Here is a 13081-nt window from a genome sequence, read left to right as displayed (position 1 = left end):
CTGGGCCAGCATGGCCTTTGAGTGGGGTTTGCCTTGCAGATGGTTACAAAATGGTCTTGTGTGTTTATTAGTGTCACTAGGTATTCTTGTCCCCAGAGGAACTTCCTTTTATGACATAACTGCCAGGAGAGCTTTATTTTCTTTTGGTCTCTGGAGGGACTCAGGGTTGATGATGGAGATAACCTTCACTCCCTCTTACACACACAGGAGCTCCTTCAGGAGGAGACTCGCCAGAAACTGAACCTGAGCAGTCGGATCCGGCAGCTGGAGGAGGAGAAGAACAGCCTTCAGGAGCAGCAAGAGGAGGAGGAGGAGGCTAGGAAGAACCTAGAAAAGCAGGTGTTGGCCCTGCAGTCCCAGGTGTGTGTCCTTTTCAGGAGCAGTGGTGTCCTAGATGTGTGCCACGAGCGGTGACCGGCCGACCGGGTGGGGCTCTGTCCCTGCATTTGGGGCAGTTAATTAGGCTGCACTAAATTAAGCTCCTTGTGCTTTTTTTTCTTTGACCCAGCCAAAGGCTGATGTCCTCTTCGTTAAGTCACACCCTTTGAAGACAGAACTGTGGCCTCAGCTGGGCTCCATTTTACAGCTTAGCTAAGGGCTCCTTTTCCAGGGTTCACCTGTTGGGATTGGTTTATAATACTGGAAACCAGAGTTTCCATTCCTGAAATGCAAAAGTGAGACGAGCTCTTACACCCACCCTGTTTTTCCTTACCCAAAACCTAGTTGGCTGACACCAAGAAGAAAGTGGACGATGACCTGGGGACAATTGAGAGTTTGGAAGAAGCCAAGAAGAAGTTGCTTAAGGACGTGGAGACACTGAGCCAGCGGCTGGAGGAGAAGGTCCTAGCGTATGACAAGCTGGAGAAGACTAAGAACCGGCTGCAGCAGGAACTTGACGACCTGACGGTGGACCTGGACCACCAGCGCCAGATCGTCTCCAACTTGGAGAAGAAACAGAAGAAGTTCGATCAGGTGACAGAGACTGCACCTGTGTCCCAGCCCCTGAGACCCCCACATCCTGAAGAAGCTGTCACTTTGGTGTTGGTTTAAGAAAATCTTTTCTTATTTAAAAGTGGTACATACTGATAGTGTTCAGAAAGCAGAAGGCCCATGAACCCTGCACAGGGGAATAGCTACCATGCAGGGTTTTTGGGACAAGCACAGGCTTGAGAGTGTCTCATCTGGGAACATGCGTGTCTATAAAATGATACTCTGTGGACAGCACTCAAGGGTCAACCTGAAATTCATTATTGTTTCACAGAAGCCCATAGTTATGGCCTATACACTGTGTTTTGACTGTGGCTTATTACATGAAGGCAAGTGTAGAATCTTCCATGTGTAGCATTGTTGGCTCAACAGCTTTCCAAGGCCATGTGGGGATGGTCAGCCTGGTGGTATTCTTGGGGTGAGCAAGCCTGTGCCTTTAGTGAGTGGCGTTTTCACTGTGCCCGTCTGCTCTTGCACAGCTGTTGGCGGAAGAGAAGAGCATCTCTGCTCGCTATGCAGAAGAGCGGGACCGGGCTGAAGCTGAGGCCAGAGAGAAAGAAACCAAAGCTCTCTCCCTGGCACGGGCTCTGGAAGAAGCCTTGGAGGCCAAGGAGGAATTCGAGAGGCAAAACAAGCAGCTCCGAGCAGACATGGAGGACCTGATGAGCTCCAAAGACGACGTGGGGAAGAATGTAAGTTGTGCATGGCCGCAAGACACAAAGAACCACACAGCAAGGCCGTGTCCTGTAGGCAGATGGAGGCCAATCTGTTTTCTCATCTGGGCCAACATACATGCAGAATCCTTTTTTTTATTTAATCTATTTATTTTATGTATGAGTATACTGTCTGCATATATGTCTCTGTGCAGGCCATGTACATGCCTTTTGCCCTCGAAGGCAAAAGAGGGCACTAGATGCCTTGGGACTAGAATTACGGGTGGTTATGGGCTGTAAATTGAATCCAGGTCCTCTGGTAAAAGCAGTCAGTGCTCTTTACTGCTGAAGCCATCTTCCCAGCCCCCTCCCCCAGATGTAGATTCTTGCAGCAACCCTAGCAGGTGTCCAGATTTTTATCCTCACCCTGGCCCTCCCTGCCCCAATCCCTCATGGCAAAGGCATCTCTCAACAAGGGGATTTCAAGTCTGCATCACCAGTAGTTATCAAATACCCCATGGTCCCCTAGGAGATGGAGGTTTGTGGGCACTGAAGCACATTTCCCCGCTCCCACCCGGCCTTCCCTCTGAGGCTGGTGTGCTTAGAAGTTTCTGTGTGTTCTACCATGTGTGCTTTCCCCAAGATTCCCTATGCTTGTTCCCTGCCCTGTGCCCTCCCTCCTGGCTCTGCCAGCTTCCATCCTTACTCTGATGTTCCTTGTGCCATCATCACGTGCACTTGTCACCTGCACTTGCCTGTTTTGTTGGCTTTGGAAAGTATGAAGCCTACTGAAAAGAGCAGGTGTCATCTGCATGAGGTGTGGGCCATCTGACCACACTAGATGATAGAAGACCACCCTTGTCCTGCTGGGCCTTCTGCATTACAGCTCCATGACCAAGAAGAGTCTAGCCAGAGTAGATACAACCCTGTAAAAGTGAAGAGAAATGCAGTAGTGGTTCCATAGTCATTTTCTCTGCCATAACCAACACTCATACATTCTTGTGGTTTTTGTGACTGCTCAGTTACCAAATGCTACTTCCTAGGTCTTCCTCTGTTCACCCCTGTGAAAGCTAACATGACCATGGACCCCAAAGGGAATCTGTGACAGTGCTTAGGTCTGCTTCAGGAGGTTGAGCAGGTCAGCTGGGACAGGGGGTAGAGCACTCAGTAGGCTCGTGTCTGTGGGGGACACTCTTCAGGGAACAGTGTCCTGTGGCCATGCCCTGATTTTCAGACTGACTCCTCCATCTTTCCAGTATGGGCGGTCTCCTCTGAGGCTCTTGTGGCCTCACACAGCAGGCAGGTGCCCCCAGCACACTGATTCACTGACCCCTTAGCATCAGAGCTGTCTGTCACACACAATGGCTGAGTTTAACACGTGTGAACACAGAAGTCAAAAACTGCAATTTTAAGTCAGGTCACTGAACAGAAGAACCGCAGCCTCTGCTCACCAATTCTGATGCTTCCTGTGACTTAGGTCCACGAGCTTGAGAAATCCAAGCGGGCCTTGGAGCAGCAGGTGGAGGAAATGAGGACCCAGCTGGAGGAGCTAGAGGATGAGCTCCAGGCTACTGAGGATGCCAAGCTCCGCCTGGAGGTCAACATGCAGGCCATGAAGGCCCAGTTTGAGAGAGACCTGCAAACCAGAGATGAGCAGAATGAAGAAAAGAAGCGGCTGCTGCTTAAGCAGGTGGGTTGAGGGAGGTGTGGCCTTCAGGTGTGGCTTGTGTGTTCTGATAGCTGGCCCAGCTGTCAGCCCTGTAGTTCATGCTGGGAAGCATTAGCTGGAGAAAAACATTGGCTATTGAAGGACTTGGCTGTCACTGGTTTAGATTTTCTCTCTCTCCAATGTCATTGCTGCTTAGTTAGGCCATCTGTCAGAGGAAAACATTCAAGGTACTCAGGTATAGGGAGAGGGAGGGAATTACTCAGCAGATAGAGGCATGCTACAGATCTTTACCACTCAGGTCCCAAGGCTCCGTAAATCTCAGATGACTGACAGACAGACAGACAGACAGACACACACACACACACACACACACACACACACACACACACACACCCCCTGGTGGGATGTGATCAAATCCATGACCTTGGACACACTAGGCACTGAGCTATATCACCTGCCCTTAAAGGGTTCTTCATGAGGGAAAGGGGTTGATAATTTTTTAAACTTATTTAAAAAAAAAATTATGATTTTTAAGTCTTATAAAGAATCGTGTGTGTGTGAAAAGTTTCTTTGAAAACTAATTTTGGATATTTTAAATGTCCCTTGGAGTTCATGGGAACAAGTCTTGATTTATATTTAATTTTATTTTACTGGTTTTGTTTCATTAACATTAACTTGATTGGTTCTTTATTGCTGAGTAAGCTACACAAACTTGGTGAACTAACCCCACATATCTGATGTCGCCATTTCTGTGGGGTAGTAAGAGCTGGTCCAGTGTGTCATCTTGCGGCCTGGGCTGTACTGGGGGAACTGTGCACATGCTCTCACCTTCCCAGCATGGGCAGGGACCTCACCACTTGTCATCAGCCTAGCTGAAGGCTGTCCGTCCGTCCTGTGGAGACAACCTTCCCAGCCCCATCCCTTCATGCTGTTCTAGACATGAGTCCTCAAGTCCAACCCACACAGGACTTCGGGCTCTAACTCTTGAGGACAGTCATGCAGGAATTGGTAGATATATTTGAAACCACACTTGAGAAAGTTCGGGGCAGTTACTACACCTAAGGAGCCTCCTGTTACGCTGGATGCAGTCACAGTGGTGAGACTCACCGTGGTGGAACCCACTGTCCTGCTCCTCCCCCGACCTTGTCTTCTGTAGAAGGAGGTGCAACAGAAGCCCTGGTCTCCCTTTGGAAAGGACCCCGTTCTTGATGTCACCCAGAAAGCATCTCTCTTCCCACATGGGGCAGGGTTTCCATTGCAGTTCTTGCCAGTCACTCCGCAGTTCACGACAAGTGATTTGCTCAGATCCCTACTGCAGGATCCTGGGTACTTCTGAATGAATGGGAAAGCAGGGACAGCCCCAGGAACTCAAAAGCTGACCCAACTCCCATCTCAATGGTTCCCTGTGTGGACATTTTCCATTTGTTGTTAGTGATGTAGCATTAGGACCGGATTAAAATGATAAAGAACATTTTTGTCTCTGCTCCACACAAGGTACAAGTAACTAGTACTGTCCATCCTGTGGTATAGTTAAAGCTTCAAGAAAGCCCCTGAAGGGGTGACCACGGGATGTGTTGCCCTACCCTCCAGCTCATGTTCATCTTGTATTCATCTCCTCCTCCTCCATCCACGTTCTCTATAGCTCCTCGTTGCCCCTTTTCTGCTGCACAGCTGCTAGCCTCCTCTTTGCTGGTATATCAATGGGCTTCTGCCTGGGTCTGAGGCCCAAAACCTGAGTGAGCCTGAATCCCAGGTTTGCCAAACACAAGTCAGCACTGAACAGGCCTAGCTGCCTATAGCTGGTGCTCCTCTGTCCCCTGGCCTGCCACCCTGCACCCTCTGCATCTATCCCACTTATTAAATCATTACCTCATGCCTGCTGTCTCTCGAGTCACCTAAACATTGGGTCTAAGGTTTTCCTTCTTGGGTCTTCAGGTCGCCTCCAGTAGGCATGGCCTACTCAATTCAGCCCTCGGCTTTTCCATTAGTAATACATAGGGACTGCTTGGTGACAGGAACCTCTACGGAGTGACAAGCTGTAGTTGCCAAAGTAGCCACTGTAACATAACCTAGCACTGTCCTTCAGGTACGGGAGCTCGAGGCAGAACTGGAGGACGAGCGGAAACAGCGGGCGCTTGCTGTGGCCTCAAAGAAGAAGATGGAGATAGACCTGAAGGACCTGGAGGCTCAGATCGAGGCTGCCAACAAAGCCCGAGATGAAGTGATCAAGCAGCTTCGCAAGCTTCAGGTGGGTGTAGCAGTGTGGCAGGCCCCAATTTTTGTGTCATGTGGCCTTACTAGGACCAAGCATGTGGTTTTCACACAAGATGAAACTGAAGCTGAGAGAAGAGAGAGAGAGACAGGGAGAGGGAGAGGGAGCACCCAACTGTATTACTAAGCTGTTGTCCCCTTGGCTATTGGATTTGCTTCGGAGAGACAGAACTGACATTGTGCTTGTCACACAGCAGGTGACCTACTTGGTCGTGGTGTGTTTGCTCCTGGTGAGGGTTTTACACGGTATTCACAAGGGATCTCGGGCTGTGATCCTGTGGTAGCTTCATTACTTTGTGCTTTTTAAGATAAAACAATACAGAGAATGAAAACTACTCCCTCAACGACTTTGCTCTCTAACCTCACTCAGGCTCAGATGAAGGATTACCAGCGTGAACTAGAAGAGGCTCGTGCATCCAGAGATGAGATTTTTGCTCAATCCAAAGAGAGTGAAAAGAAACTGAAGAGTCTAGAAGCAGAAATCCTCCAGTTGCAGGAGGTATGTCTGTATGGTCGTCCATGTGTTAGCAAATGTTTGTCCTTAGAGGCACTCTGAGATCAGATGAAGTGCATTTTATCACCTTCATAGTGTGATTTCAGTTCAGCTCAGGTGCCAGCACGCATGTATATTCCTCTACCCGCTAAAGGCAAGATGGCTGATTAGTAACTTTTCCACAGCCTTCTAGAGGTTGCCTCTCCCCCCCCCCCCCCAAAGAAAGAGGAGATTATTTAATGAAGCATGGAGTTAGCCCTGCCCAGTAGGGTTGCTTTTTCACACAGAAGTACTGTTCTTTTACTGTAAGAGACATGTGCTTCATTCAGTTCTGGAGCAGAGCAATTAAATTCATCTTTTCCTAAGGTCTCCATAAGTAGCAGGTAGTATAGAATTCTGCCCATGTAATAAGTCACCCTTGAGTGTATTATTCTGTATAAATTTTCAAGATCTCCTCAAAAGATAGTGAGCCTAAACTGCCATGACAACAGTTCATATAAGAAAACCCCAGTACAGGTAGGCATACAGCAGCTGGGGAAAACTGTCAGTCAGGAGGAGCTGATGAGAAAAGGCATTCTTTGGGCAGCAGGATTAAAAAAAAAACTAAAAACTGGACCAAACATGGGGCAGAGCCTGGGTTTACCCTGCACACCGGCTTTTGGTCCTTTCATGTTTTCCATTTTATGGCCTTTTGTGTTTATTTCCCTTGGGTTATTTTTCTCTTCCTGCACGATGTGTATGTGTGTGCACCAGGGAGTAAACCAAGGTCTCCAGCACGCTAAGAACACACACTCTGCCACTGAATGGATGACTCCTGAGCTTGGAGACTTGGAGACTCTTGTCTAAAGAGTCACACAAAAGACACACACTTGCCTCTAAAGTTCTAGCTTTGCTTTGCCCCCTTATTATGATACAGGGTGATTTCACTGTCACTTAATTCTGTATTTTTCTAATTTCTATTAATGGCTTCTTTAATCCACTACTTTAAAAGTGTGGCTGACATTTCCAAGTACTTAGTTGCTTTCTAGTTCAGCACACCATGGTCAGTAGCCCCAAGGCCTAGAACATGCTATGATGGTGTGGTTTCCATGGGGCTCAAGGTGTTTGTGCTCCGTAATAGTAAAGAACAGGCAATTCTAGAATATAGCCAGGCCACACAAGCGACAGTGAAACTTCCTGGGTTTGTTTAGAATCTGGTAGCACGTCTCACCTCAGCACTTAGCCAGCCCTTTCCTGTAGACTGCAGTGTGTGGAGAGCCATGACTGGCGCATGAGAGGAAGTGACAATGACAGGCTCTAACTCAGTAAACTCATTTAGGAGCTGGCCTCGTCTGAGCGAGCCCGCAGACACGCAGAGCAGGAGCGAGATGAGCTGGCTGATGAGATCGCCAACAGCGCCTCTGGCAAGTGAGTCTCTGGGCAGCAAGCCGAAGGGCAGGTGTCTAGGAAGTGTTGGCACTCAGCCTACCCCCTCCATGCCCTCAAGCATGTGTGCTCACAAAGGCTGCCGACAGTCACCTGACATCTAAGTGTGAAGTGGGCTTATCTGTTCAGGTCTGGTTAGACACAGGCACTGCCCATCACACACGACACACACGTGTGCAGACAGACACCTCTGCCAGTCCCAGTGGCCTCACACACAGCAGCCATCCATAGACTGCACTGGACTGGCGCTTCACTTTCAGATTCACTGGCTTGGTTACAAGTAACTTGCTTGTAACCTTCCTCTGAAATTTTTTGTTTGTTTGGATTTTTAATCATTTCTTTGGCCCAGTTAAGTTACTTTCTCCTTGGGAGTCCTGGAACATCATGACAATTTGTGCCAGGGATTACACAGTCTCATCTAAGATCCTGGCTGCATTCTGGAGGCAGAGGTAGCAGCAAGGTCACTGGGGAGTCACCACAGTGGTTCAGAGGCAGTGCCGGGACCAGGAAGACAGATACGGGCAAGGAAGAGAACTGGGCGAGGGCAGGGCTTGTCCATGGATCAGGGGTAGGTGTGGGGAGAGTAGCAATCTGACGCGTGCTCAGGTCATAGTGACCTCACGGTTCCCATGCTGTGCCGCTCTGTGCTGATGCTCCTTCCTATGTATAGGTCTGCCCTGCTGGATGAGAAGCGGCGCCTGGAGGCTCGGATCGCACAGTTGGAGGAGGAGCTGGAGGAGGAGCAGAGCAACATGGAGCTGCTCAATGACCGATTCCGCAAGACCACTTTACAGGTACCATGCGGCCTGTCCCCTGGGAGCAGTTGTACTGCCTCTCTACACAGGTTATCTGAACCATCTCTCCTCTTGTAGGTGGACACACTGAACACTGAGTTGGCAGCAGAACGCAGTGCTGCCCAGAAGAGTGACAACGCCCGTCAACAGCTGGAGCGACAAAACAAGGAACTGAAGGCCAAGCTGCAGGAGCTAGAAGGGGCTGTCAAGTCCAAGTTCAAGGCTACTATCTCTGCCCTGGAAGCCAAGATTGGGCAACTGGAGGAGCAGCTGGAGCAGGAAGCCAAGTGAGATGCTCTTGGGGGCCTCAGACTACCTTCATTGTTTGCTGTAGACCAACAGGGCTCCAGGCCATATCATGACACACATCTGCCCCTACATAGTGCCCAGTACAGGGGACGTGGTAACACGGTACAGCCTGCATAGGAGGTATTCTTGAGCTGTGAGGGAAGAGCTCAGAGGCTAGGGCTCTGCCTGGTCCCTGCTGGAAGCCATCCTGTTGCCCTGTGACTTCCCAGCACCAGCACAGAGGGGACTGCAAACAGCACAGCATTTCCCTCCCACACAGTCAGTGCCACACCAATAAAGCCTGGTGAAAACTGAGTGATGCACAGGGCAGCACAAACAGCCGGCTACAGCACTTTTACCTGCCAGGGAGGGCTACAGCAGCCCACACACCCACCTTGTTAGGGAGCATGAGACCCAGAAATGGGGGACCTGTGTTAACAGTCCAGCCCCCTCCCTACCCTACAATCCCAGAATTGCATTCCCACTCCAAAGGCAGGAGTGTTTGCCAACATAACCTGTGAGATGTGGTTAAGGCTTTTACTGACAGGTTTTAACTTGCCCTTTCACCTGACCCCACTAGAGCCAGAGCAGAGCAAGGTAGGAGGAAGCAACTTTGCAGGGACCCTCCATGTTAAGTCACCTCTCAATGGGCAGCAGCCCCAGGGGACTGGGTGTGGTGATTTATTTCACTATGAGTGTTGTGTGGGATTTGGTGTTTTCATTACAGTCAGTAGTACGTAAATTCTAAGTTTGAGATAATCACTTCATAAATTAGGTGGCGTGAACCACCACTGCTGGCTGCTTTTCCTTTCCTTTTTAAGTGACCATAAGTTTGTTTAGATTAATAGGTGCATGTGACTTGCTACTCAGGACACTCAATACCTATGTGCATAGGAACAAATGGGGTGTTGCACTGAAAGGCAATCCCTGTTTCAGGCTTCTGGGGGATCTAAAAAGGCATTCCAATATGCATCATTTTCCAAAGAAAAATAACTTCAAAAATATTTCCCTATTTAAAATTAATTTCAAGACTTAAAACCACTGTGGTCATTTTTGACAGGGAACGAGCAGCTGCCAACAAACTAGTCCGTCGAACAGAGAAGAAACTGAAAGAAATCTTCATGCAGGTTGAAGATGAGCGGCGACATGCGGATCAGTATAAAGAACAGGTAGGGGAAACACATGTAGGGTGAAGGCCACCATGCTAGAAATGCCTCAACAAACAAGTCAGAATTAAGAAAACATTTTTGAAAACTCTTAATTGGTGAGGTGTGAGCCCTGGCCTGGATTTTAAAGTGATATTCAGCTTCCTCCACTAAAGTGCTTCACATGCAAACACGTTTCTTCCAGTTTTACTTTCCAGTTTTACAGTCAGCAGCCAGGACACTGGATGGAGTAGATGGTAAACAGCAGAAACTGGGGGTATATGAAGAGCATATGCCCACACGCACACACCCGAATAGACTCACAATGCTGGTCACCCATACATGCCTGTAATCCCAAAAGAGATCAAGGAGATCCGGTCAAGACCACTCCTTACCTGCAGCCTGTCCATTGCCTTCCCCCTTCTGTCTCTGTGCACACTGGGTAGAGGAACACCCTCAGGGCCTTTGCTTCCATGCTCGCCAGCTGTACCCTTGAGGCACTAAATAGTCTAGGAGCAAAGGAGCCACTGGTGGGGTCTTAAGAGGCAGGTGCAGACTGCACTTCCCAAGAGTAGCTGTGCTGGAATCCAGTGTGCTGTGGGGAACAGCCAGGCTTCATGGGGGTGAAGGCATCTGGACAGTGTCTTTGTCCACAAACCCCATCAGTCACATGTGTGAAGATGGAAAACTGGGTTGGTTCTTCTATAGAAACCCGAGTTCCTGATTGTGCAGCTTGCTCTTTAAATACTAGCTTTGCTAAGTGAAGGTAAACAGAAGGGCCTTAGACCAGCCCTGAAACGTGTGCTATAAGATGTCACACATAGTCATGCAGACCCTCCAGGTACAGGTTCACTGTTTGCCTTTCATTCATGCAACCCCCAAGATGGAGAAGGCCAATGCCAGGATGAAGCAGCTTAAACGCCAGCTGGAGGAAGCTGAAGAGGAAGCTACACGTGCCAACGCATCTCGGCGTAAACTCCAAAGGGAACTGGACGATGCCACTGAGGCCAATGAGGGCCTGAGCCGTGAGGTCAGCACTCTCAAGAACCGGCTTAGGTGAGTGTTCAGTGAGGACATGGTGGCTGGCAGACTTGATCTGTGGGGGCTCATGTCAATTCCTCTGGAATCCCTGCAGTCACAATTTATGTACGACCTTTGTAGTAATGAGTGGGGAAAGCAGAGGGGCAGGCCCGCTCACTGTCAGCCAGACCAGTACAACATGTAAATCTGCAGCCTGGCCTAGTATTGGTCCACATCAAGCCATCCACACTGAAAGAGGACACCGCCTCCACTCAATCAGGATTAAGAGCTCCTGATCAGCCCTGATACATCACTGTTCCTAATCAGAACAGTGAAGGAATCAAAAAGCATAGCAGAGTGAAAGGTATACACACACTGCCCAGAAAAGCCAGTGAACCAATATGGTGGGCCTCTATCCAGTGGGCAAAGGCTACCGGTGTCCTGCTTTTGTGTGGCCAGTGAACTGAGACTTGGTTTTTTTAAAGGACTATAAAATACAAAAGCAAAGCTTAAGGTTTTGCTATCTGGCCTTTTCAAGGATGGCTGTGGGGCGATGGAGCCTCACCTTAATCCATGCTCCTTACCATGTCTACCGGAGGTCTTTCCAAGTAGAGCACCACCCCCATCACGCCTGCAAGGCTGATGTCCCAGGCTGGGGCTTGGGTTGAACAACCCAACAGCCACATGTTCTTGTGCATTTCTCTTCCAGGCGGGGTGGCCCTATCAGCTTTTCTTCAAGCCGATCTGGCCGGCGCCAGCTACACATTGAGGGTGCGTCACTGGAGCTATCCGACGATGACACAGAGAGTAAAACCAGTGATGTCAATGAAACGCAGCCACCCCAGTCAGAATAGACACAGGAGGCTGGAGGGGACACAGAGGGCAGGCCGGAAGTCAACCCAGCGCTAGCCTGCTTGAGCCCTGCACTCGGGAATGGCAAGCTCCAGGATTACTCACAGGAAGATCAACCATGTCTTAAGGCTTTGCTGCCTGCGCAGACTGTGTCCTGCTTCAGACTAGGTACAGTTTCCCCCTTTTTATATATACACCTCCACCAGACATGCGTATTAAAGACTGTCTCATCGTTGCATCTATTCTCCATATATTCATCAAGAGACCACTTTATGACACATTAAGAGGAGGTAACCCTTTTTGAAACAAATTCTAGACCCTTGTTGCCAGTCGCTGGGCCTGGGGCCCCAGGATGGTTGCTCAGTTGCTCTGCATGCTCTGTCGTCCTGACAGGTACCTTAGTTCTGTGCTCATGTGGCCCTGACCCCTCAACCACATCCAGTCTCTTAGGACATTGTGAACCTAAACCTTCGCTTGTATCATTTCCTTTGAATAATGATCACTGTCTCAGTGAGCAAACTGTGAAAGGGGCTTTTGGAGGCGTAGTAGGGGTGGGTTGGATTGGGGAAGCAGCATCAATTTGGGGTTACCCTGCCCATCTCCCAAGGGGTGGCCCTGCCTCTCAAATTTACGGTGTCCCCGCCATCTCATGTGATAGAGTCTTTGGCCCAGGCCTGTCTGCACACAGAGAGGACAGTGGCTACAACACAGCTAAGGCTCCCCAGGTGGCAGGCATCACAGTGACTTCTAGGTGATCTCCAGAAGTGTCTGGCTTGCTGGGATGAGTGAGCAATTCACTCAATTCAGGAGTGACCCTTGGGATGCTCACAGTCCTCTCCAAACTACCAGACCTTCCTGCTGACCTTGCAAATTCAGCCACTGCTTTGAGCCCAAAACGGGAATGTTGGTTTTGTGTTGGAGGTGTGTTCCAAGTTTGTCAATGAGGCTACATGACCTCAAGAACAGATGCCATCTGCCTGAATGTTGACATGCCAGTGGGTGTGATCCTTCATTTTTCCTTTTCCCTTCCTTTGGACAGTGTTACAATGAACACTTAGCATTCTGTTTTTGGTTGATAGTTGAGCAAACTGACATTACAGAAAGTGCCTTAGACACTACAGTACTAAGACAATGTTAAATATATTATTTGCCTCTATAACAACTTAATGTATTAAGTTTTGACTGTGCTTCATATCATGTACCTCTCTAGTAAGTAGTATAAACAAACATTCAGTGACAGCAAATCAGTGTTAATGACAAATCCCGATCCTTGGCAATGTGCTTGAAAACACAGACCTTTTGGGTTAAAAGCTTTAACATCTGTTAGGAAGAATTTGTCACGTGGGTTTGGAATCTTTGATTTCCCCTGTATGGATTGTACTGGCTGTTGACCACCAGACACCTGACTGCAAATATCTTTTCTTGTACTCCCATATTTCTAGACAATGATTTTTGTAAGACAATAAATTTATTCATTATAGATA

At 48.9% G+C, this 13081-nt stretch overlaps 1 protein-coding gene across 5 annotated transcripts in view; it reads left to right on the top strand.

Annotated features, from left to right (window-relative positions):
- Myh10 (myosin heavy chain 10) overlaps positions 1 to 13081 on the top strand; it is a 122142-nt gene extending 109061 nt beyond the window's left edge. For all 5 annotated transcript variants that reach the window (XM_051180318.1, XM_051180322.1, XM_051180319.1 and 2 more), the window contains 12 exons: positions 208 to 360; positions 724 to 972; positions 1467 to 1679; positions 3118 to 3330; positions 5396 to 5557; positions 5951 to 6079; positions 7392 to 7480; positions 8169 to 8292; positions 8371 to 8579; positions 9641 to 9749; positions 10609 to 10781; positions 11455 to 13081. In XM_051180318.1, the coding sequence (XP_051036275.1) occupies positions 208 to 360; positions 724 to 972; positions 1467 to 1679; positions 3118 to 3330; positions 5396 to 5557; positions 5951 to 6079; positions 7392 to 7480; positions 8169 to 8292; positions 8371 to 8579; positions 9641 to 9749; positions 10609 to 10781; positions 11455 to 11599 (1968 nt within the window). In that variant the 3' untranslated portion in view covers positions 11600 to 13081. The remainder of the gene's footprint in view (positions 1 to 207; positions 361 to 723; positions 973 to 1466; positions 1680 to 3117; positions 3331 to 5395; positions 5558 to 5950; positions 6080 to 7391; positions 7481 to 8168; positions 8293 to 8370; positions 8580 to 9640; positions 9750 to 10608; positions 10782 to 11454) is intronic.

Source organism: Phodopus roborovskii, unplaced genomic scaffold (assembly GCF_943737965.1).
Source record: "Phodopus roborovskii unplaced genomic scaffold, PHOROB, whole genome shotgun sequence".
Lineage (NCBI taxonomy): Eukaryota > Metazoa > Chordata > Mammalia > Rodentia > Cricetidae > Phodopus > Phodopus roborovskii.
This window is presented reverse-complemented; position numbering and strand designations above follow the sequence as displayed.